Source organism: Lepisosteus oculatus, chromosome 17 (assembly GCF_040954835.1).
Source record: "Lepisosteus oculatus isolate fLepOcu1 chromosome 17, fLepOcu1.hap2, whole genome shotgun sequence".
Taxonomy (NCBI): domain Eukaryota; kingdom Metazoa; phylum Chordata; class Actinopteri; order Semionotiformes; family Lepisosteidae; genus Lepisosteus; species Lepisosteus oculatus.
The window spans coordinates 20,414,364-20,438,377 of record NC_090712.1 but is presented as its reverse complement, the minus strand read 5'-3'; the positions used below and the strand labels follow the sequence as shown (position 1 = coordinate 20,438,377).

Here is a 24,014-nt window from a genome sequence, read left to right as displayed (position 1 = left end):
GGAAACCAGCAGTGTTCACTCTGCTTCACCAGACAAGCTCCCATGAGGCTTTTGGAATTAGACTGATTTGCATTGCTATGGAAGTATTAAACTCTTGCTTCAGAGCACACATGGCAAATGAAATTATGCAAACAAACAAGGAAATGACTCATAAGTAATGATTCATGTCTGTTTTTATAAATTTTGCCATTTCATTTTTATGAAAGGTCCCAAAGATACAAATGGAAATTAAGAGGTAGATTTCACTACACATACGCCTATATGTATCCTATAAGTGCATAAGTGAATATTTTATACATATGGATACACAATTCTGATAAAGAGCCAATTGTTTGAATAGATTAAAAAATGGCAAGTGATCTACAATAAAAGATGGTAACTTTAATCTTAAATGTATAAATTCCTCAACAACCCCAATAAATGTAGATTTGGAAATTTACCATGATATGTTTGATTCTACTTCTGAACAAAGTAACGGTTATCCAGTAAAAAAGGGAAAATTGCTTGTTTCTCTGCTTGCTGACCAAATTGCATAAGAACATAAAAATGGCTCGAAATTTCAGCTCAACTTGATTGTATTGTAATAGTTTAATGTTCTTTGAATTCTGCTCTTTTTCTTAAGGTGAGCTTCACCGACAAAACATAGGAGTTTGTTTGCAGATACTCACAATCCTCTAGGTTAAGAGGTGTTTCTTTTTAAAGTGGTACTCTTGGTGGTGTTAAATACTCCTAAACCAAGTAATTTCCACCTGAGTTCTAGAAGTAATCTTCTGAGTCTTTCAAATTTTTTTAGTTAAGCTCTGTACACAATCTTCTCCATTTCAGACTAAAACATTTATTTAGTGAGTATGGCATACCCTAAGACCAGGATTAAATCAGATGCTGTCCATTGTATTACCTCCAGTATAGTAGTTCCAGACCCTGGTTCTGGTGTCTTCTATTTTTATTCAGATAAATTTTCAATTTGAGCTCTATTTTTAAAAATGTTTATAATTTTTATTTTTTAAACAAATGAATTGGATTTATAATTAATATCAGCCCTCTACTAATCTCAGAACTCTGTTCATTTTTTTGTAAAATAATTGAAATGGACTGCCACAGAAGACAAAACTCGCTCATGTTTGTTCTGTATGATGACATTGTGGTTCACCTTTGTTTATGCACTCAGACATAAGTGTCATAAATTGCATAAACAAGTGTGTAAACATGGGGAACCATAAACCTCAAGTAGGGTTAATTTATGACACATGTCTGAGTGTGTAAACAAAGTTTTGAATAAACAAGTACACCTATTAAAGCATAGAGAACAAATCTGAACACAGTATTCAACATATGATCTGATTAATAAATAGCATAACATAACCAGCCTTGATTTAAATTAAATACTCTTATAAATAAAACACATTTTTTTAAACCTTTTTATCGCTTCACTGCATTGTCTCCTTGAAAAAAGTTTGGGCACATTCAATTTCATTGGCCACGGGTCCATCCAGTACTGAATTTTCTCTCAACCCAATTATATGGCTTGTGCTGTTATTATACTACAGTATTTGCAACATTGCCTATTTTTGTACCATCTGCGAATTGGAGTTTACTCAGTGTACTGATCTAGACCATTGATATGGATCAGGTAGACCTGAAGTCCTCAAACTGAACCCTGTGCTACCTCACTAATGCCTTTAGTCCTGTGTGATGTAACTCCTGTTATGAGTGTCCATAATTTTCTGTTTTTAAACATTTCTTTATCTACATGCACACATTAACTTGTATTCCTGCAGCTTTACATTTGAAAAATAGTCTTTCATATGGTGTATTATAACATAATTCCTAAAAGTCTAGATATGTCATGTAATATGCCCTAAAGTTATCTAATGAATTAGATTCTTGCTCAAAGAAAGAAGAATCCAATTCACTCATTAGGCATGATCCATTAATTTTAAATCCTTTCTGTCCCATAGAACACAGTTTTCATCCATGAGATCTTGTTTGCATCTTGTAACCGGGGAAGGTATTGCTCTACAGCTCCCTGGTACCATTTTGTCAATCTTTTTAATTGATAGGTATTACATTTGTGATTTTCCAATAACCAAGCACAACCCCTTTCTTATCATAGAGATATGAAATATCCCTGAGAGTCTATTGATAGGTTGTCTTGTTTCTCTGAAGCACACAAATTCACTGTCTGGACCAGGCAATTTGTTTTATTAAATTCAGCCAGCACCTTTAATGCCTTATCCTCTTATACACTAAAATTGTTTAGAGCTTAGCAGAATTCTTTTTTTTTTTACCTGCAGGGAATTAATTTCATCTTTTGTGAATACCTGTGCAAAGCAATCTTTGATGCCCAATTTTCCCTGCTCATCTTCTATAATAGATAAATGTGTATCCCTAAGACAGTCTACTGCTCCATTTTCTGAACTTTTGGGATTGTATGTAATATTGAAAAAAGCCCCAGGCAATAGTTTTGACTCACAAAGCTACTGTATACTTCCTTTCCTTTTTTTGATTCTTTTGGTTTCGTGAGTTGTGTTAGCAGCTCTGTGTATTCTCTGTGCTTTGCCTCATCTTCATCTTTATCCCTTTTAGTTTTCTCTATAAAGTATTTTCATTCTGTTCAGTTAATTCTTCTATTAAAACATTTAGGCCAACCTTTTCTAGAATGTGATTTGTTAACCTTTGTTATGGTCTTTCCCTGTGTTTCTTGTACCAAATTTGAAGTGTCACCATTCTATCTTTGTGCTTAAAGGTATCAATGGGGATGATTTCCTGGTCCTGGGTGTGCGCAATGGCCAAATTATGTACAAATTTAATCTGGGATCTGGAGTCACCACCATTTTAAGTGAACCCCTCACGCTGGGCCAGCGTGTCCACGTCATTCGCTTTGGCAGATTCCTCAAAACGGGCTGGCTGAAGGTTAGTGTTTGAGATACAAGCTTCTTGTTCATAAACATTTGTATTGCAGATAGGTTTTTCATTTATTAAAGAAAACAGCTTGTGCAACTAGGGACATCCAGCTGCATTTTCCACAGATTCAGAAAAATGACTTCAGAATTATCTATTCAGAAACAAGTGAATGGAAAAACAACATTCGCAGTAACATTACAGGGGCCGGCCTTTTAATTACCCTTTGCATTACAATGCATTTAAAACCTAAAAACACAGTTCTTGTTTTTCAGGTGGATGAGCAAAAGAATAAGACTGGATCTTCTCCAGGACACTTGGTTGGTTTGAATGTTTTCAGCAAGTTCTTTCTGGGTGGATACAATGAGTATACTCCAGAACTACTGCCCGTGGGTGCTCAGTTCCAGAATGGGTTTCAGGGTAAGAGCTTTTGTTTCTGCTTTGTTTAAAATAACAGACTATCTTAATTATTATTCTGTGCTTTTTTACTATAAAGTTTCTTTTTTTTCTGAATTAATTAAACTGCATATCAAATCAAAAATCAAATATGTATCTTGTATCAATTTTGCAGTGAGTCTGTTAGTTTTTGTTCTGGTTATAATTGATATCACGGTTTCTAAGGACACCGATTTTTTGGTTAGAGCATTGTATTAGAAAATTGCTCTGACATGGTATATTTCAGCATTTCAGCAGACATTAGTAATTATTAGATGGCACAGGTGAGCTTATTATCAAAATATTATTATTGTTTTTTTTTTTGCTTAGTAGATGCTCTTACCCAGAGTAGTATACTGTAACATTTTGTCTTGAAAGTTGTGTCTCATAAAACAGTTGTGTCATGCATAGTCCCAGCATTCTGTTATGGTGACCAGAAAAAAAGTTCTGAAGGCTGGCTGTTATCCTTTACATGAAGTTAAGTGACCTTTGTGTGACCCCTAAATGACCTCTTTTCTAGTCATCGCTGTTTTTTATTCTTTAGTTATTACTGTCAGGAAAAACAAAATGTCCCCCTGCTGCCTACAGTTCTGAGAAGGATTAGGCTAACAATTAGCCTTTAGAATTTTCCTCCTGAGGTTAGAATGTGCAAAATGCCACAAGCATGCAGCACACCATCCAAAGCACTCTAATCAGCATTAGGACTTATAAGGAAAATAATAAACCATCAAATTCAAAACACTCAAAATATGTGCCAGTGAGAGACAAATTACCCAGAGAAAGCTCACTGTGTTAGTCTAAAGTCCTATGAGAGATAAAGCACAATAGGATTTAACATACATTTTTGTTCACTGTTTAAAGAACTTGGTTTTTATTATTGAATTAAGCCTCTGTAGTTAGCACGTGTTTACAGATTTGTATTTTTCCTACATTGCTGTTTGCCATTCTAGACAAACAGGACTTGGATGACGTGACTGCTTGTACATAATATAATTCTGGCACTCAGCCTTGGAAATGAATTTAACAGATGAAGCTTTCCCTGTCTGAGACTTGCATTTAAATGTATTTTATGACCCTGTTATTGTTGTATCATAAGATCCATTAATTTCAAAAACATTTTAACTGCATGACATATTTCTTTCCTGAAAGTCTTTTAAAAAGGCATTACATTTATGAGTTTAAATTCATTTATGACGCAATTTAAATACTTTCCTAAAAGACAGTTTACCTATACTTGTAAATGTTCTTGTTAAAGGAGCAGCACATTTTCCCCAGTTTCATTATTTCATGTTCTAACATGTTGTAAACCGTATTACAGTCATTGTAAATGTTCTGACAGGATTTCAGCTGCTGCCACTGGATGCTGGCTATGTGTATGTGCATGTAACAGTTCTAGGTCTTGGCCTGCTATGACAGCAGCTCACATGACTATCAACAACATTGCCCTGTGACAGTTTTGGCCATTTTAGTTGCCTGACAGCATGTTGTGACTACAGTCTGACTCTCTTGTGACACTCTCTGGGATGATATATCTTCTGTTTGTCCCCTTCTGGGGAATACTGAGCTGATCCTGAGATTCAGAAGCCTGATATTCCTTCTCCAGTCTCCTCCCTGTAATCTTCTCTCTCACTCTTACAATTCTTATCATTTAACTCTCTATCTGGCATACCCTCTCCTTCAGAGCCCACTCTCAGGTATAGAGTATTATCTGTGATTGATTCCATAGGTCCTAAGCTTATCTCTCTCACAACATTTTTACATAAGATCTTCTAAACCCTTTGTCTAATCTGTTTTATTCAAGGGCCAGAACCTCTCTCAGACTGTCCATCTGTATGCAGCTGTTATAACAATGTTCATTATCATTGACTCAATGATGTCTTTCTCATCTGTGGTGAGAAGATACGTATGTTGTTATCTTCCCAGGCAGTGCATCTCTCCTCAGTGCTGACAGCCGCAGTCAGCGCTGTTCCAGCAAGCTGCTCCTGTTTTTCAGAAGTTTCTCACTTTCATCTTCACTGTTGGGCCTGGCAAACTGGCTACCGCACAACAGTGACACATTTCAATGCAGCACTCCTCAGTTTACCTTCTCCAGTTACCACACAACTCAAAAATACCCACCGAGCTGTTAGCCATCTTAATCTGTCACTAGGATGAATCTATCGCTGTCCCCATCAACCTGTTCTCTCTTCCTGTTAAACATTTTTGGTCAGGGGTGTCACTCAATTCCTTTACTTTGAAATTGAACTCACTGTTCTGAGTAACCCACACTCAAAGCCCTGGTTTGTCTTCCACGCTGGCTTCCAAGTACTGTACATTCAGTAGCCATCTTGTCTCAATGTCACACCATGACCGCAGTTATGGAAAAATGAGAACATCATTGTTCTCATCAACTGCTGAGCAGTTAGTAATTTGACACAAACATACAAAACGTCCCTTTTTTGAGGCAACGGTTATTAATAAATATGAACAATTCTGGAATTAGCACAAATAGGGTTCTATTTTTACACAGCACATTTCACATTTCCTGACATTTTTTCTTAACAACACTGAAAACTCTCTAAATACAAATACAACTGTCCAAAAGCCTGTCTTCTCTTGACGAGACAGCAGCAGGTCTCTCCCAGTTCATTTCCCATCACCCAGAAACCATTGCCAACTCATCTGCAGCTCACTGAATATTCTCTCTGGCTCTTGGCAGCCCTTCTACCGCACTCTTATCTGATTTTTATTGTCTCTGCTCACATGCAATTTAAGGTCCTCATTCCTAGATATCATTTCAGGATACCTATATATCTATCCTAACCGTCACCCTTTTCGCCTTCCTCTTCATTCCTAATCCCCTTGTCTCTCCTTAAAGGACATTGCACTGTACGATATAAGAGAAATAGATAGGAAATTGAAAAACAATTGTGTTCCTCTCAGCACTTTCAAATGAAATCATAATCATGTAATGGATACATTACATTCAGCATGAAACCATAAGCAGAACTCATTTCTCAAAGTAATTTTGCAGCAATTACTGAATATCAGCAATTGCAATAATATAGATTACATGCATTATTACTTTCTGGAATTTATTTTCTATAGAAGGTGTATTTAATGTAAACATTCACCCACTGTGTGTTGTTTTACTTTATATTTACAATTTTCAGTTGTGTTCTTTTACTTTATTTTCATTAACCTAAAAAATTGCAATGCTATCAACAATTACCATCTGCCCGGTTTATAAATTAAGCATATTTGTTTTTCTGCAGGAGTTGTCTAAGTATACCAGGTCCAGAGAATAAATAGCATCATGCTATAAATATTCATGAATGAACATGACATTTCTCTGCATTCTGTTTACTCAAGTGACTCACACAAAATGCAAGCACACTCCAGCACAGGGTGGCTAGCTGGTGTGTTTATTTTGGTGATAGAATGAAACAGGTGCAAATAGATTAGGCTCATCTTTTGGTGTTGTTTACCAAATAAATATAAAGATTTTATAATGAGCAAAATGTTTGTGTATGTTATACTAAAATACTCAGAGAACTGTTCATTGGATTTGATAAGACTTTTTGCTCCATTTCTTCCCAAATCTGAGCTTGAGGCCATCTGTCTTGTGTGCTTTTGTAAAGGCTGCATCTTTGATCTGCAAGTTCGGACTAAGAGGACGGCCCAGTTCCGAGCTCCAGGAGAGCCAGAGGTCCATGCTGATGCTGGCCGCAGCGTGGGTCAGTGTGAAAGCACAGCGTGCACAATGATCACCTGCGGGAATGGAGGATCATGTGTGGATTCGGGCTCCACTGTGTAGTAAGTATGACAACAACATCTTCACATTGAAAACAACACTTCAAAACACACTTTTCCACTAAAAAGTGTGGGCAAATTGTCAATGCAGTGTCTTGTATTCAGCATGTAAAAATGCAGGAGGAAACAAATGAAACCAGTTTGATCCGTGTAGTGATAAATTATAATTTCTAATAGAGATAAAAATGACAAAGAAGGGAGTAAATTAACATTTGTTGAAACATTTTAAAATGTTGCATTTCAAATTCATGGTTTACTCTTAATGCTTCATTTAAGAAATGCAATTTTAAGGATTAGTTTTGTACCTCTTTCTCACTCTGTTGATCTCTACTGAAACTCTAGACTGCTCCTCTGGTTGGACATTTAGCTGAGTAGCTGTGTTTTCCACTCTAAACAGTGGAAATAGTGGTAAACAGTGGTAACAGTTCTTATAGGGAGTACAGAGAAAAAACTATATTAAGGGAAATAATAGTTTTTCATTACAGTCTGAATATTTTTCTTACCAAAGTAGAATTTTAAATTCCACAAATGAAATGCGGTATTTATCTGCTTTTTCATTAGAAGGAATAATGGAACTTTCTCAATCCTGCATACTGATATTAGTTTTCAAAAATATTTATCTTTTAAATACTCACAACATTCAACACTGTTTTGATACAGTGCATCTCCGTGTAAAATAATCTTGCATTTATTTGTTTTTTTCTCTTTTTACTACTAAGATAAGATTAAATAGACTGAAACAATGTGGAGTGTGATCTTATAAGAGTAAGCACATTTTTAGTGTACTAATTTATTTCAGTTTGTGTAAACTAGAAAACTAAGCAGAAACATTTTATTTATAGAGAGACATTAGTTCATGTGGACAAATGCACTCACATAGACTGTATAGAAGTACAGTAATAGAATTATTCTGTCCTCCACTAAAATTCTGACTGGCTTTTGACTGTCCTGAAAGATAGGTACATTCCTTCATAGAAAAATTATTCCACAGTGTCACATGCTGGAGATAATACATTTCTGAAGTCTGTTTGCCAACAAAGTTATTAAAATGGAAAACAGGTCATGTGTCAATGTTTCAGATTTGACAGTGCCTGAGTGAGTCTGTGCTTTCTGTGGCTGAGGTAATCAATGTGATTATCCCTTTAGCTGCTCCAGAGAGAGGAAGGTGTGAAAGGGACCAACATTTTTCAAGCAGGCAGAAAATTGAATGGTGTGGTTGTTAAACACATTAAGTGTGAATGACAGGGGACAAAAAGCAAAAAAAAAAGAGGGGGGATACATTTGCCTGCTCTTTTCCTTTTTAATTTAAATAATATTTTTATCCTGGTAGGAGTTAGGGGAACCCATCATTCTAATCATGTGCTGCATGACAGAATTGTGAGGAAATTATACAGCAGTTCAATTTTTTTTTATTTAATGTCCTAAACATTTTTTTTCTGAGAAATACGATTTATACATATGTCAGTATGTATTGTATTGGGGAAAGTACTTTTAAAAGGTAACCAGTGACAAGTTACTCGAATGAAAATGTAGCTACAGTTCTGTCACTTCCTAGCAGTTCTATCACTTACTGATAGATCTGAAAGAGTGAGCAGTTCTTACTCTTTGACATGAGGTTAAGGGGTTTGAGGTGTATTTATATACAGTTGCAAGAAAAAGTTTGTGAACCCTTGGAATTACCTGGACTTCTGCATTAATTACTCATAAAAATGTGGTCTGATCTTCAACTAAGTCACAATAATACACAAACACAACCTGCTTAAACTAATAACACACAAACAATTGTACTTCTTCTTGTCAGTACTGAACACATTGTTTAAACATTCACAGTCCAGGTTGGAAAAAGTATGTGAACCTCTAGGCTAATGACTTCTCCATAAGCTAATTGGAGTCAGGTGTTGCAATCAATGAGATGAGATTGGAGGTGTGGGTTGGAGGTGCCCTGCCCTATAACAAAGGCTCTTCTCAAGAAAGAGCTGTTCATGTGAACCATGACCTGATCAAAAGAAATAGCAGAGGACCTTAGAAACATTGTAGAGATGCATTTGCTTTGTAGCAAAGTGGGTCTCCTGACTATATAGTAAGCACTTTGAGATTCTCTGGAGTTAAATGCACTATATAAATGTAATGAATTGTTAATATAATTATAATTAAGTGAATTAATTTTAATAAAGTAGCATTAATAGTGGTTTTCTATAAAGAAAATGTGAAAGCACACATATTGTTATTGTGTCCCGTAAATACCAGTGGTTTGAAATAAGTGTAAAGTGTCCACTGAAACCAAATAAAAAATAAAAGATAATGTATCACAATAAAAATATACGTAATATGCAACTTGGACTAAGGGAGATCAATTTATGTTTCTGTCCTTTAGCCCATATTAAACATTATTTAAAAAGTATCACTGTGACTACTTACCTGTACATTCTTTTATTTCAGATTTAACTTGAACTGTTGAAGATCTTACTGATATTCTATGTAGTAGCTTCAATCCTTCATAAAAAAAATAAAAAGTTACTTTTTTCGGAAAAAGAACATATTGTACTACTGTCTTTAATTTTATCTCAGTACAGTATTAGTTTTTCATCTACTAATATACATTATTCTATATATTATGTTAATAGACACAGGCAAACACACATTAACAGATACAAAGACAGGCTAGAGTCTAGACGTGTTACTGTTCTGTTCCCCTCAGAGTTCACAAGGAGTTTCTGTAGCTCCTTTCGTTCTTCCTTCTCTGTGGCTCCATTTCTTAGCAGCCTGGTGTGCTTTATTAATGGGGTCGATTGAGTTACAAGGTCACGCAAAGTAAATTGAGTGTGATTGTACCAAGGAGAAGCACAAGGCCTGCAGATACCCATGAATAATATTTTTTATGGATGAGCTCAGAATGTGCGACTGACCTGGCAGGCCAGGAAGTAGACAGGTTCAACAAAAACAATCAATAAACAGACACAAACATAAAGACAAAATGTTAAGATCTGACTGTGACTAAGTGTAAATGGTTAGTTTTGTAATCTTTGATTTTTTACTATGAAGCAATTTAGTTTTTTTTTTATAAGAGATCCAGGTGAAAATATTACCAACAGGTGGCACTGCATGCAAGCTTTACTCTGGAGCAAAGTAGCAATAACTGAAATAAGGAACAAAAACCCATGAATTGAATATCACCATAAAATAGTTCTTCAGAAAATAATATAATATTAGAGGAGAAAGTTAGATATATGTATTTCTTGATTGTTTCTCATTGAAATGTTATCAGATTTGCCTTTTTTCTATAAACACGTTATGAAGTGCAATGATACCTTGCCTGTGAAAGGTGAGAATATCATGATTTCAGTGATGAGCTCTTGACTACTTCCCTCCTGGAGACAACCTGCGGTCTTGCTCTGTTTCACAGCTGTCGGTGCCCCCCTGGGTGGAAGGGGACACTGTGCACGGAGACAGTGTCGGCGTGTGACCCTGAACACAGACCCCCTCCTCGCTGTGCCCAGGGTTCGACCTGCCTGCCTCTGCCACACGGGTACACCTGTCAGTGCCCTCTCGGCACAACGGGCCTGTACTGTGAGCAAGGTCAGTCTTGCACGTTCCTTTCCTTCATACAACTTGTTTTTATTCAGACTGCTGCAAGTCAGAAATGGAATTTCTTCTATGGGTTGTTACAAATTTGTACTCAAATGTTACTTTTTCATTCAGTAAATTCAGTTATTCTGGTTATAGGCATTTATTCTTTCTGTTGTGTGCAAGAGTTTACATAACATACAGTACATATTTGACATTTATTGCATGATATCCTGTTTCTATTGCTATATGTTTTGCAGACTAATATGTCCTGCCTTCTTTAACTCAAGTGCATGAAAAAGTTAAAATTTGGAAAGATATTAACAAGCTGTAGTTAACTGAGGAACCAGAGCATCATTATAGCTCCTACCTGTGCTCAGTGAATGGGGCTGAAGTCATGGGGAGACCTCTCTCACTGTGCTGAGCTATTTGTGCAAACTGAGCTAAATCTCTCACACAGAGATCCAAAGTTTCTCATGATTTAAGCAGACTCAAAGGATCTGGCCTTTTCTCTTTCATGCACATAGTCAGCAGTCTCATAGATTTCATGCAATGAATACTGTTAGTGGAACACAGCAGCTTACTGATCAGGGCCCTCTGACCACTGTGCTAAGCAGGATTATTTAGTGTAGTCGCCTGTTCAAGTCATCATGTGTCAGCATGACTTTTGATCATTGACTTGCAAAGTTAGCAGAAACAGAAAATACAGAAAGTGCTATTCAGATCAGTTGCAAAGCTTTACAAGCTAGTTGTTGAAGTAAAATAAAGCATATCTCAGACACTTACTGAAAGGATTCCATATAACTCACCATATTAGGTTGCACATCTCTGAAAAAATGTGTTCACTGCAGTCAGAATCATGAACAATGGTGCATTGTGCCTATTGCACCCTGAATATTATGAAGAATGCGGCTCTGTGTGTCACACATGTGTATTTGTATGAATGTTACATTTCTTTGGAATACTGAGCAACAAAAGGAGCTTATTAACTGCAACAAAATCTCAGTTATTATTAGGACAATGACAAACCTATTTTTTAGTAGGTACATTTTCTTGGACAGGCAAGACAATTAAATCAGTGATGATGATTAACATTGGTCATCAATAGGGCTGGTCTAAAAAAAAATCAACAAGCTAGTTCAGTGTGTGGCCTGTGTTGAAAGCAACCACAGGGTTGCAGAGGGTGACTTATCAGTTCTTTCATCTTCCTTTCTTAAAGCTGGAACAAGCATGTGCCTGTTCCCTGGTCTCTCAGCCCTAAAGACCACACATCATTCCTAGCTCATCCCACAGGTGAGCCATGGGGCTCACGTCTGACATGTAGACCTTCCAAAATATCAAAAAATAACTGACACTTCTCATTTCTCCATGAGCTGATGTTAGTAGCACGAGGATGTGTGCTGTACAGCTGGAATGTTGTCACCTCAGGATGAGCTCACCAGAAGAGAGGCCCACGAAGGCTCAGGATGAAGAGCCATGCAGTCAGGCTGCCATCAGTCTCACTCCTGCCCAGACCATTACACTCGCACCTCCATATCAAGCTGGCCAATCTTCATGCCTGTACCTGATGGACCACGAACGTCCATCAGGGTGGTCAAACAGAGGTTTGATTCATGACAACGTGGTTCCACTGCTGGAAGTCCACCTGACGGCACAAAGGCATTGTTCTCTTGAAAAACAGGACAGCTTCGTTTCTTTCTGTGTTCTTTTGTGGTTTTCTCCAGGTTTGAAATTCAACTGGTAAAATCACCTAATCAGCTTCACTAATAAGGGGTTTTAGTGTTAATGCATCCAAGTCCCACAAATCACTGTCAGTAATAACCAGTCAAAACTGTATAAATTAACAATGTCCAATATCTAGGTACTTTGTCTAAAAAAACCATGCACAAAATAGTGATTCTTTAATGTTCCATATCTTTATAGAGTATGATTAGGATCTGCCTGTAGGGTCATTAATTAGCTCACTGCCTGATAATCAGTTTAAATAAGGGATTATAAGCTTTACGGGTCCTAATGCTGTCTGCCCTCAATTTCAATACATATCGAGATTGACAAGAAGGCAGCAATGTTGTCTAAATAATAAAAATGCAAATGAACGTCTGTTCATTATTCCCAAGAAACGAAGACCGATTTAATCATTCCATCAGTATTAGAATTACATTTTAAGTATTCAAATTCTTGTTTATTTCTTTTCTCAGTTTATTTTCAAAACTCTTTCATGTATGCACCTTTTCAATTTTAAATCTATACACAAGGTGGTACAGTGAAATAGCAGTGCTGCTTCAATTGGGTTCAGTTCAAACAGTATAAACTGTTTACAAAAATAAACTGAGAAAGATGATAATGTTATATAATCTTAACTGTAATTTTCTAATTTTGTAAATTGCTGCCTTACAGCTCTGGGACCCCGGCTCTGTGTGGAGTCTATATGTTCTCATGCGCTCACGTTAGTTTCCTCCAGGCACTCAAGTTTTCTCCCACAGTCCAAAATAATAGTGGGAGGTTAACTGGCTTTCTGGAACCCTGGCCCTGGTGTGAGTGTCTGTTTATGTCTACCTGCCCTGCGTTCTGCATTTTGAGTCCATGAATCTCAAGAGATACACATTCTGCCCTGAGTCTGAAATTATTTCCGTTGTCCGTGTCTCTTGCAGGCCTCACCATCAGCGATCCGTTCTTCAGCAGCGACCAGTCCTCCTGGATGTCTTTTCCTCCTTTTAACATCAGGCACAAAACACACTTGCGGCTGCAGTTCCAGCCTTTGTCCCCAGATGGCATAATGTTCTACACAGCACAACACCTCAGCCCACGAGCAGGTTGGTCAAGGAAAAAGACTGGACACTGAAATTCTTGTCTGCACCACATAGGTAGATATTTCTAATAGTGTTGTTAGGCAAATAGTCCATCACTTCTCTTCCAATATAATTGATCGAAATGCTTTGCGATATTGTGTTGATAATAGACTAAAAGAGCAGCAGCATAAGGAAATCATCTTAAATCAAATGTTATTTTAAATGTAGTCAGGTGCTACACACCCTGCATATGTAATGTCTGTTTCAATGGGTGGAAAATTTTACAGGTTTTAACAGAGGGGGAGCAGAAATTTAAAAAATGTCCTGGTGCATAAGTTTCCAACATCATAAAATGCTGAATAGGGTCTCAAAGCTGCTTATCATGCAGTCATACACTTCTTTGCCATAATCCAATTAAATCCAGGCACAATTAGATTGATGAAAGAGTCCAATATATTCTTAGAACAGAAAGCCCTTACATAACCCCGATTAGCACTGTATTGATTTAGCAGGAACCACTTATGTTTTCAACACAAAAATATACATTTACCATTTAATCACACATATGTATGCTGGGATAATTACTGTAATAGTTAATTGTTCATAAACAATTTGGAAATATTCCAGTTCATAATTCAGACATAGGTGTGCAGTAAACTGCCAAGATTAAAGCTTTTGTGGAAAAAACAAGATACTAAACATTTTTTATCTTGCATGAAGCTAACTGAACTGCACATCTTCAGTGGGTTTTAGTTCAGCTGTGAACTAGTCATTTTACTAAGGATTTTTCCATGTATTAAGCTGCTGATAGTTTTGTATTTCTTTAATAAAACTTATAATAGCCAATGCTCAATAGCAGAAGCCCTGATAATAGTGATAATTGTAGTCACTTAAATCACTGATTAACACTTGAAAGGTTCAGATAGAAAAAAAAAACCTATGAGGACCTTTTGCTCTCCAGGAGTAAGCAGAAACCAAGATAAAAATACACAACAGTCACTGTTTCGGCTTCAGAGCAGATAAATGTAGTGAAGGCGGTTGCTTCTCATTCAGTTTGTATAATAGACTGTGTTTTCCTACAGGAGATTTTCTCTGTGTATCCCTGACGCATGGCTATGTGCAGCTTCGTTACCACCTGGGGGATAAAACTCACACACTACAGTCGAGGGAACAAGTGGACACCACTGGCAAATCCTGGCACTCGGTTCACGCAGGCAGAGAGGGAAACTATGGCTATCTGGTTCTGGACGGCGCAAAGGTGAGCCGGAACTCGACTCCGGGCATGACGGCACTCGACACAAACACGCACTTCTTCGTGGGAGGCGTGTCGCCTTTATCTGCAGTCTCCAGCAGCGCTGTGGAGGATGAACCCGTCGGCTTCACCGGCTGCATCCGAGAGGTGGTCCTGAATGAGCAGGACTTGCCCTTGACCGAGACGGGGGCGTCCGGCGGCGCTGGCGTGGGGGATTGGGATGGCACGGCCTGTGGGTACAAAGTCTGCAGCAACAATGGAACCTGCAGATTAGACCGTTTCCAGAGGTTCAGCTGTACCTGCCCCCCTCACTGGACGGGCCCCCAGTGTACCCTGTCCGTGTTCTGTGCAGACAACCAGTGTCAACATGGCGCCCTCTGCACGCCCCACGCTCCTTCAGCTTCCTACAGCTGTGCGTGCCCACTGGGATGGGCAGGAAAACACTGCGAGAAACCCATCTCTTTCCGGACTGCAGGGTTTACGGGCAACTCTTATGTTAAATATGAGGATCCAGATTATGAAACAAGGAATCTGAAGTTTACGAAGATCTCCTTTAATTTCACAAGCAGCAAAAGTGATGGTCTCTTGCTCTGGCTGGGAACTGCTGCTGATGAAGACCAAGACTACCTTGCAGTTGGGCTTAACAACGGCCACCTTAAAGTTGCCATAAACCTGGGGGAGAGGATTTCTGTTCCTTTCACCTACCGTGGGACCAGCCTGTGTTGTGACAAATGGCACTTTGTGTCTGTGATTCAGAAAAGAACAGTTTTCCAAGTGTACATTAATGAGGAGAGGGTGCTTTTTGAAGATATAGACCCATTTGAGCGTTATGTGGCTTTAAATTATGGTGGCATCTGTTTCTTTGGGGGATTTGAGCTTCACAGAGATATTGCCAGTGTAACAGGTGGTCTTTTCACTCAGGGGTTAGTGGGTAGGATTAAAGATGTCATTCTGTTCCAGGACCCAAAAAAGGTACAGTTTCTTCAAAGCTCGGAGGGCTACAATATTTATAGCGGAGACACGGTTTAATAAAAATGCAGGTTTCAGGGATTGCTTTAGTATGACATAAAACCTCTCTATACAAAAGGACAAGTATTCATACGATTAGACAGGTACTAAGACTGAAAAAACTGGACATCAAATAGTGTTGTAATAATGAATCGATTTAATTTTTTTGTAAAGTGCATGATTGGGCATGGAGTGTTCAAAACACCGTAAAGATTTATATAAAAAATCCACACTAGACGGAGTGTGGGTGTCTTCTTTAGGATGGAAGAGTGAATTAGACTAAAATTATATTCCCATGAATTACTTGTATGTTATTGTGATGTATAAAAGAAAAGGCATATTACCAGAAGATATGAATACATAATTCCAGTATGGATTTTTATTTCAAATCGTGACTGCAATGTTTTTGTAATTAGAAGTGTCTGATTCATTAGTATTCTAAGTGGAATAAAATACTGAGTTGGTTATAATTATCTGGAAAATCAGTTTTTCTTCCAACTAAATATAGTGATGACAACACAGGAATTGACATATTAAATCAAAAACTTTGCTGGACATGTCAGAAAAAAAGGAATAGAAAACCACTAAACATTTTGCCTTTGGTAAATTGATAAATATGTAATGGAGATAGTTTGCTGACTTTAAACTTTAAAAAAAAAAACTTTGTTTAAAGTGTTTTATAAGATAACCTTCCATTTTGATGTGCTTTTCATCTCATGAGATTTATTCACAGGGAACATTCAGCTATGGATCCAACTTCAATTGTTAATCAAACTTCAAACCAGGATAGGCTAAACAGGGAAAGAAGGTTATGAAAAGGTTTTCTATTTAGTTCCGTTAGCCATGAAAACTTAATAATAGTCTTGCGAACTCTCTTGCTACGCCTGTCCGTGGCCATTGTTAAAATGACACCCATGCAACATAACTTGAGCAATCTACCAAGCTACTTGCCTTAAATAAAACTTCCTTGAACTTAGAAACATAACATAAGAAAAGATAAAAAGAGAGGAGTCCATCTGGTAGTAGCTAACTGATCCAAGGAACTCACCCAGCTTTTTCCTGAAGGATGCCAGATATCAGCTTGAAAAACATGGCTAAGTAGCTTGTTCCAGATGCCCACAGTCCTTGGGAAATGCTAACCATGTAGTTTCAAAGCCATTCAGGATGCACACTGGTTTCTGGTTCAATTGCCACTGATGCAATGCCCCATCTGCTGTAGTCAATAGGTGAGATCCATCCCTAGGTCTGGTGGCTCACCCTGTTATTTAGCACTAAGCAAACATGTTAGGCATGATACTCTTCCCCTGGATGGGACACAAGTCAAGAGTAGCACTACATCTGCTAAAGCTGGTGCCCATTTATGCAGCTGACGTGCCTGGAGCACCTGGGATGGTATCTTGGTAAAGTGCTCATCTGCTGAAAGACATAACTATGACCATTTTCTCCTTATAAGCATTCCCCCAGAAACAACACTTGTGCAACTATCTACCATCTGATGCAGACTGTTCTCCTTATTGCAAACACATCCGTTCATACACCCCAGTATGTCCTAGGCACAGAAGATTCTCAACAGTTTCTTGGCATTATTTCTTACCAGGAGTTTTTGGTTCTTTCTATGGAAAGTACACTTTCTTAACATTCAAAAGTAATCTTAGGTCTTCTACAGACTACAAATTTATACTGACTGCAACTCACCGTGAAGTGCAAGAAAATACTGTATGTACAGAACAAATCTACACAAAACATCATTATGGACAAATATTTAAAAAAACATTTATTTTAGTGAAGAAATTAAAAAAAATTGATACCCAAGACCAACAATGCTGCTAAAAAGATTTTTAAAAGTCATTTTTCCTTGACCTTACAAACTTCATTACATTGAAAAAAAATGCACTGATTTTATGATGAAAATACTTATTTAATTCCAAGTATGTTTGCCATCTGAAGTAGCTTCATGCAATGTGACTGGTTTCACCAACAGCATGGAGTAGTATCTTTTAAAACAAAAAAAAACTCAAAACTCGAGTTCTAATTACAGTCGTACAACATACGAAACAGAAACAGAAGGATCCAAACCAGAAATGTACAACCACTTTTTTCTGTTAAATTTAAAACCCAACCAACTCAAAAGATATGAATATATCTTGTCAGTAATAAAAAAGGCATCTTATATATTAGCTTTAACATATTAAAAAGCTCAACTACTGAAGTATTACTGGTTCTGTTTCTAAAGATAAAATTAAGGAGAGTTTCAGCGGGTGTGTAAATGCAATCTGATACCGATAGAAACAACTATGCACATTAAGAAGATGGCGCCATGAAAACAAGCCATCATAAATGTTTATCGTCTTTTGATTTCTCTTTCGGGGACTTCACCCCTTTCTCGCACTCGTAGTCTTTCTTGTGCCTGTCCCGTTCCCGGTTCTTCTCCCGATCCGCGTCGTGCCGGCCGCCACGCTCCCCGCTCTGCTGCCGGTCCCGGTGCCGCTCCGCTCGGCCGTGCTCCGCGCCGTGACTCGGGTGTCTGTCCCGGTGCCGCTCTTCGTGGCTCCTGTGGTGCTCCCTGCTCTTCTCCTCTCTGCTGTGGCTTCTCTCCCGGTGCCCGCATTGCTCCGAGTGATGCTCCCAGTGTTTTCCCCTGTCCCTCTCGTGCTCCCTTCCTTTCCTCTCGTGATGAGATTCGCTGTAGAACCTCTGCCGGCCCTGTTGACTGCCATGGTCTCTCTTGTAAGCGTCATCGGAATAATGGGGCTGCCTGTCCCAGTGATCGCTGTAGCGTCTTTCCGGGCCCTTGTCCTCCTTTGAAGGCAGCGGCTTCCCAGACCCCACATACCTTGCCGGCTCATATGGAGGTGCCGGTCCGGGAAGTAGGTGCCGTGGTGGGAAACCAGGCAGAGGAGGGCCAGCTCTGGGCCAAGATGCACCGTGACTCGGGCCCTCTGGTTCTGGCTGGTGAAACATGGGAGGGGCAGCTCTTGGAAAGCTGAAATTGGGTGGCATCGGCTGGAGCTGTGGCTGGAACTGAGGCACTGAGTTGTTTTGTCCCGGGAAACCTGGTGCTGGTATGGAGTGGTACTGGAATTCGGGACCACTGGCATGAAGCGGAGGGAAGCTGGACGGTGGAGGTGCAGGCCCTCCTTGAGGGAACACCCCTACAGGGGGACCCTGGGGGTGACCCTGCACAGGCATGTTCAGATCAGCACCCTTAGCAAAAGATGGGGCTGTGCTTATATTCTGAACTTCCTCTTGCCGTGTGAGGGCTTGCTGATATGAATAGCCCTGCGGTGTTCCCACCGCACGAGCTGATGAACACTGAATGTCAGTATTCAGCACTGGAACGTTAAATACAGGGGTATGTTCTCGAGGAATAGGATTACCTATAGAACCAGAATGTACATTTTCTGCCTTAAAACTAACTTCTTTTTCTTGAGCATTTCTATGTCCATCATCATCATTAAAGCTTTGCTTTTGGGACAAGTATGGGGCAGGGCTGCTTTTCAAGATTCTTCCCACAGTCTGTCTGGGGTCCTTCACCGAACCAGAAAACACTGAGGATTTTGAGACAGTGGGCTGTTGTTCCTCAGCAGACGCACTAGACACAGCTGGGGAAACTGAACTGATGTTGCCGATTTTTTCAGTAGCCGATGATCCTTCGCTTTTCAGTTGGGCTTTATGCAATTCTTCTTTCTGTGCAAAAACCTTATTTTCTACCTTATTTTCTGACAAGGTGTCTTCCTCTTTACCTGCTTGAGCTGTGGGCAAGTTAGCAAGGAATGCCTCTGTAGAAACATCTGGCGGTTTGTCTTTCAGAGAAACGGGAGAAGGACCACTAGACGGCTCCACACCTGAAGAATCATTAGCTGTACACTTGTCATTTGGATTAGACTGCTGCTCTATTGTAACAATTTTGGCTTCTTTCTTTTTTACAATAAATCGATCTAATTTAGGACCATTTGAAGATGGGTTTTTGCTTGCTATATTTTCTGAAGAAACTCCATCACCTGTGGTCTCTTTCTCTGGTGCCTTTTCTGTTGTACCCAGTAAGCTCTGGATAATATCCATGGGCAATGGTTTGCTTGCCAGATCAAGAGTGGAAGGCTGGTTATCCCAACCAACCAGAACACCGGGAAGGAACCGCAATGGTTTTGGAGGCTCCTGTACGTTGCTTTCCACCACTATAGGAGCTTCTTCATGTTGCTGCTTTTCATCTTCAGCCTCATCCTGACCAGACTGCTGAGCTTTCCCAAGATGCTTTGGTGCGACTACTTTCAGGGGGTTGAAGAAGTCATTTTGTTCATCAGGGCCATCTTCACTTTCATTTGGTAAATCTACCTTGGTCCTTTTCTCTGGCAAAAACCTACTTGAAGAACTTTCAGAAACATCTACTGGTAGGACAACTCCAAAGTCCCTCTTGACCCTCTGTCGAATTATTAGTCCTAGAAGAAGGTTTGGACGTTTGGCTTCTAAACCTGAGAGGTTACAAACAAAAATAAAACAAACACATTCATAAATAAAACCGGGAATATTGCATAGGAAGCGATGAATTAAAAACGACTTTAAAAAGTCTTTTTAAAAAAATATCTAAAAATCTAAAAAGCCTGCGCAAAGGTCAAGAGGAGAAATAGTTGGGTGATGGGTGAAGTCTTCTGATAGGGTAGCATGTCAGTGTGGTGGATACTGCCAGCACTAGGGTCCTGGGGGCAATTAAAAACTGAGGCATCTGTTCCCCTGTGTTCGTGCAGGTTTCGGAAAGGTGCCCTGGTTTTCTTCTGTCTCTTAAAGAATTCGGGTTAAGACTGAGTTGGTACTATAAATGAAGTGTTTCAGGAAAGGAGGGGTGCCCCCAGTACAACCACCTGGACATGGAACTCCAGAAAAAGAAAGGGACAAGCTCAATGGGCAGAATGGCCTCCACTCGGTAGCCCCCCTCATATTTAGAAAAACAGAAGTAAAAATATTGTCCCTTACCTGGACCATCAAAAGGTACAAGATGATGGGGGATTTTTTCTGAAGACCCCAAGGGAATGAGGTACATATCTTTAACCTGCTTCATGTTGTTGGCTACAACACCATAACGCTTGCGGCTGCTAAAGTAGGCATACAGCAGCGTGTAGGAGATCTCATCTTCTTCTGTCCCCGGGGAGAACCGAATCAGACACACCTCCTGGAAGAGTCCACATTTCCACAGATCACTCCACAGATTAACACATACCTACTGTGCAGGAAAGACATCTGAGAAACCCCCTGGGGTGTTCCGTATTCTCATCCATGAGAGAACAAAGACTTCAAATCTTCTCAATAAAGGATGATGACCTGATTCCATGTATAACACAAATGCATAAGCTATATTTGAATTATTTAATTAACAAAATGACCCTTCAATTTGATAACTGGTAGCATCTCTTTGAGCAATGATGACTTCAACTAGATTTTTCCTTCAATAATTACACTCACAATTCAGGTTTTAGATTTTCTGCTCTATTTGCCTTTCAGAACTTCAAGTTGGTGACATTTAAGAGCTTCCTTGCATGATTAGCTCGTGGCAAGCCATGACATGTCAATGGGGATTAAACCTAGACTTTGACTTAGCCAGTCAAAAATGCAAAATTTCTTCTTTAGACATCTGTTGCAGATCTGCTTACACATTTGTCTTGCTGCATGACCCACTTTCAGCACAGCTTCAGTTGACGGACACATTATTCCTCCAGAATTTGCAAACACAACGATAGATTAATGGCAAAGTAGCCCAGAACCATGATACTCCTACCACTTGAGAGAGTCCGGATGACATTGTTCTGGCGGAAGGCAGCTGTGGCCCGCAACCTTCAGAGGGTGCTGCAGTTACAGCCAATCTGCCACTAGAAGCAATTACTAAGGCCTTTAATTACTTGTAAATAGCTACACCAGGGGTTGACAAACTTAATTACTGGCTAATTGATAGAAATTCACACTCTCACATGGGTACAATTAGGTTATTGTTTGATTTTAAAGGACATGCATGGTGCTTGTGATGATTGGAGTCTTTGAGTGTTGACTTTGTTCATGCCTGAGAGTAGGGTAGACCCCTGCAGTGGAATGGGATCCTAGGGGACCCAACCTAACAGCTGTGAGTCCAGGACATTTTGACTCTTTTGCAGCCAGGCATGAAACAAACACTCTTTTGCAGGCTGGAGAGGGTGGTTAGATATTAAGGGGTGCGGGATAATTTGGGATCATTAACTTTCATAACCATAATGATTAGGTACCGAGAAAGACACGTACTTTGGAATGGGTGCACTGAAAGCACACAGCTATCAGCTAACCTTCATCTGCCAGTAACAAATCACAAAACTCCAACTGCTATGATGTGATGTAAAACACACACGGGTTTTCAGAATTTCAACACAGCACGAGTGGCCTGATGTTTGCATTGCAGAATCCAGTGCAGAAAGTACAGGTTAGCAACACTTTTTATTCATGGCAACTTGAAGTCAGCTAATTGAAAGATTTAGATTGTTTTTGTTCATTTGTGTTTTGAGTTAACCAGCTTTTACATAGCAAATGACCAAAAAAGCATTTCTGAGAGCTATAAATGATTATTAAAAGGCATTAACAGTGCTCTTTATCTAAATATTGCCTTATTTGTGGCTTCCTGTGCTTTGTGGTAAGATAAACCTTAAAATACTGAAATATTCCTTATGTAAAAAAATGAGTTAGGGAGTTGAACAGTGCATGGAGGGCTCTAGGATAGCAACTGTCAGAGAACTATTTTCTCAACTACAGTATATTTCTCACTGTGGCCAAAAAAAAACAACTTCTGACTTGTTTTTCAAGAGAACATTCTTTCAGTAGTCTTGCTGCTCATCCAGATGTTCTTTGGCGAACTTGAGACAGGTGGCACTGTTCATTTTAGAGAGTTAAGATTTCTTCTTGGTTATATTGTACTATGAAAAGCACTACTGTTCAATCTCTTCCTGATGGTAGAGCCATGAACAGTGACACTGGCCACACAGAAAGGTCCTTTAAAATCCTGTTTTATATTGGCGTGACTTGTTTCCACTTACCTGCATGGTAAAGGCCAAACTCAGTAGTTTTCTCACCATCATATAGAACGGGGTTTACCCAGTACCTGTTAACTTGTTACCCAATTATATAACCACCTGATTCTAATTACCCCCCTTAAATGTGCTAAATAAACTAGGGGTTCACACATTTCAGATACAAAATTTATAATTATTCATTTGTTTTCTACTTCATATACCATTGCCTTTCATTAAATTGGTAAATATAAACCCTTTCAGTTATTTAAGAAAAGACTGGTATAAATTAAACAAGTGTAATTGTAAGCGATTTGTAATTCTCATAAATTACATTCAAGATTCAGAAGTTTTTTCTGCACTGTAGCGGATGACTTCTGTTATTCCTTCAGTGTTGGTAAAAATAAATCTAGGCAATCACAGCAAATCCTACAGCAACATGAGAGGCTGTAAAGGGACTCCTACTCACAAATGGAGGGAATGATAACTCATTGCTGGACCCTATTGTAAAGTTTACTTACTTTTGTTCCTGAGGCACGAATCTTTTCCACATAATCCCACACTGTCTGAGGTGATATCCTCCCACCAACCTGAATGCTATCTGGCAGGTCCTATAAGTAAAAACATTGAAGGCAATATTAAGGTCTCATTGTTACAGGGTGGCCAATTCAACATATTATGTGTTAATGTTTCAGGAGACTGGATACGCCCTGATCAGCCCACAGCTCTTGCACAGATATCAAGTATGGAAATATGGAAGTCTTGCAAATAACAGAAGATTTATACTCCCCTATCTACAAAGTTACTTTTTATCATTTAAATATTTGTAATGTGGCTCACAAAATACACGTATTAGAAATATATCACCTAACAATGTGAAGGTATCTTAAACATACAAATATACATTATACTGCTTGCCCCAATAAACTGGAATGGCAAAGTGATGAATTTATAAGGTGTTAAGTCTTCCCACAACCATGAATACACCTCTGTCATCCAAATCCTGGTCCCCATGACCCAGGGAGTCTAAACGTCGATCACCAATGCAATGTCCATGGATCCTGTTAATAACTGTTTTCAGATGGATTTTGCAGCTACTGTCTGAAGTCAATTATAGAACTGCATAAGACTAATCCAGACTCTTGGATGCTATTCACTTCTGTGAGTACTGTAACAGACATCAATGTGCGCTACAATTGATATTTGTTTTGTAGCATTTGAAAAGCAGTGTCTCTGTGACATCTGAAGAGGTTTGCA

The 24,014-nt window shown here is 38.9% G+C and overlaps 2 protein-coding genes across 5 annotated transcripts in view; one reads left to right on the top strand and one right to left on the bottom strand.

The window, feature by feature from the left end:
- The window catches only part of eys (eyes shut homolog), a 352,522-nt gene extending 336,091 nt beyond the window's left edge, over positions 1 to 16,431 (top strand). The window contains exons 45-50 of the mRNA XM_069179989.1: positions 2,747 to 2,913; positions 3,177 to 3,321; positions 6,957 to 7,131; positions 10,532 to 10,704; positions 13,344 to 13,505; positions 14,564 to 16,431. Coding sequence (XP_069036090.1) covers positions 2,747 to 2,913; positions 3,177 to 3,321; positions 6,957 to 7,131; positions 10,532 to 10,704; positions 13,344 to 13,505; positions 14,564 to 15,762 — 2,021 coding nt within the window. The 3' untranslated portion in view covers positions 15,763 to 16,431. The remainder of the gene's footprint in view (positions 1 to 2,746; positions 2,914 to 3,176; positions 3,322 to 6,956; positions 7,132 to 10,531; positions 10,705 to 13,343; positions 13,506 to 14,563) is intronic.
- A 1,058-nt stretch (positions 16,432 to 17,489) lies between these two features.
- Positions 17,490 to 24,014, bottom strand: part of phf3 (PHD finger protein 3) — a 30,609-nt gene continuing 24,084 nt past the window's right edge. For all 4 annotated transcript variants that reach the window (XM_015362884.2, XM_015362885.2, XM_015362887.2 and 1 more), the window contains 3 exons: positions 23,279 to 23,368; positions 20,710 to 20,905; positions 17,490 to 20,210 (listed from right to left, as the gene is read on the bottom strand). In XM_015362884.2, coding sequence (XP_015218370.2) covers positions 18,073 to 20,210; positions 20,710 to 20,905; positions 23,279 to 23,368 — 2,424 coding nt within the window. In that variant the 3' untranslated portion in view covers positions 17,490 to 18,072. The remainder of the gene's footprint in view (positions 20,211 to 20,709; positions 20,906 to 23,278; positions 23,369 to 24,014) is intronic.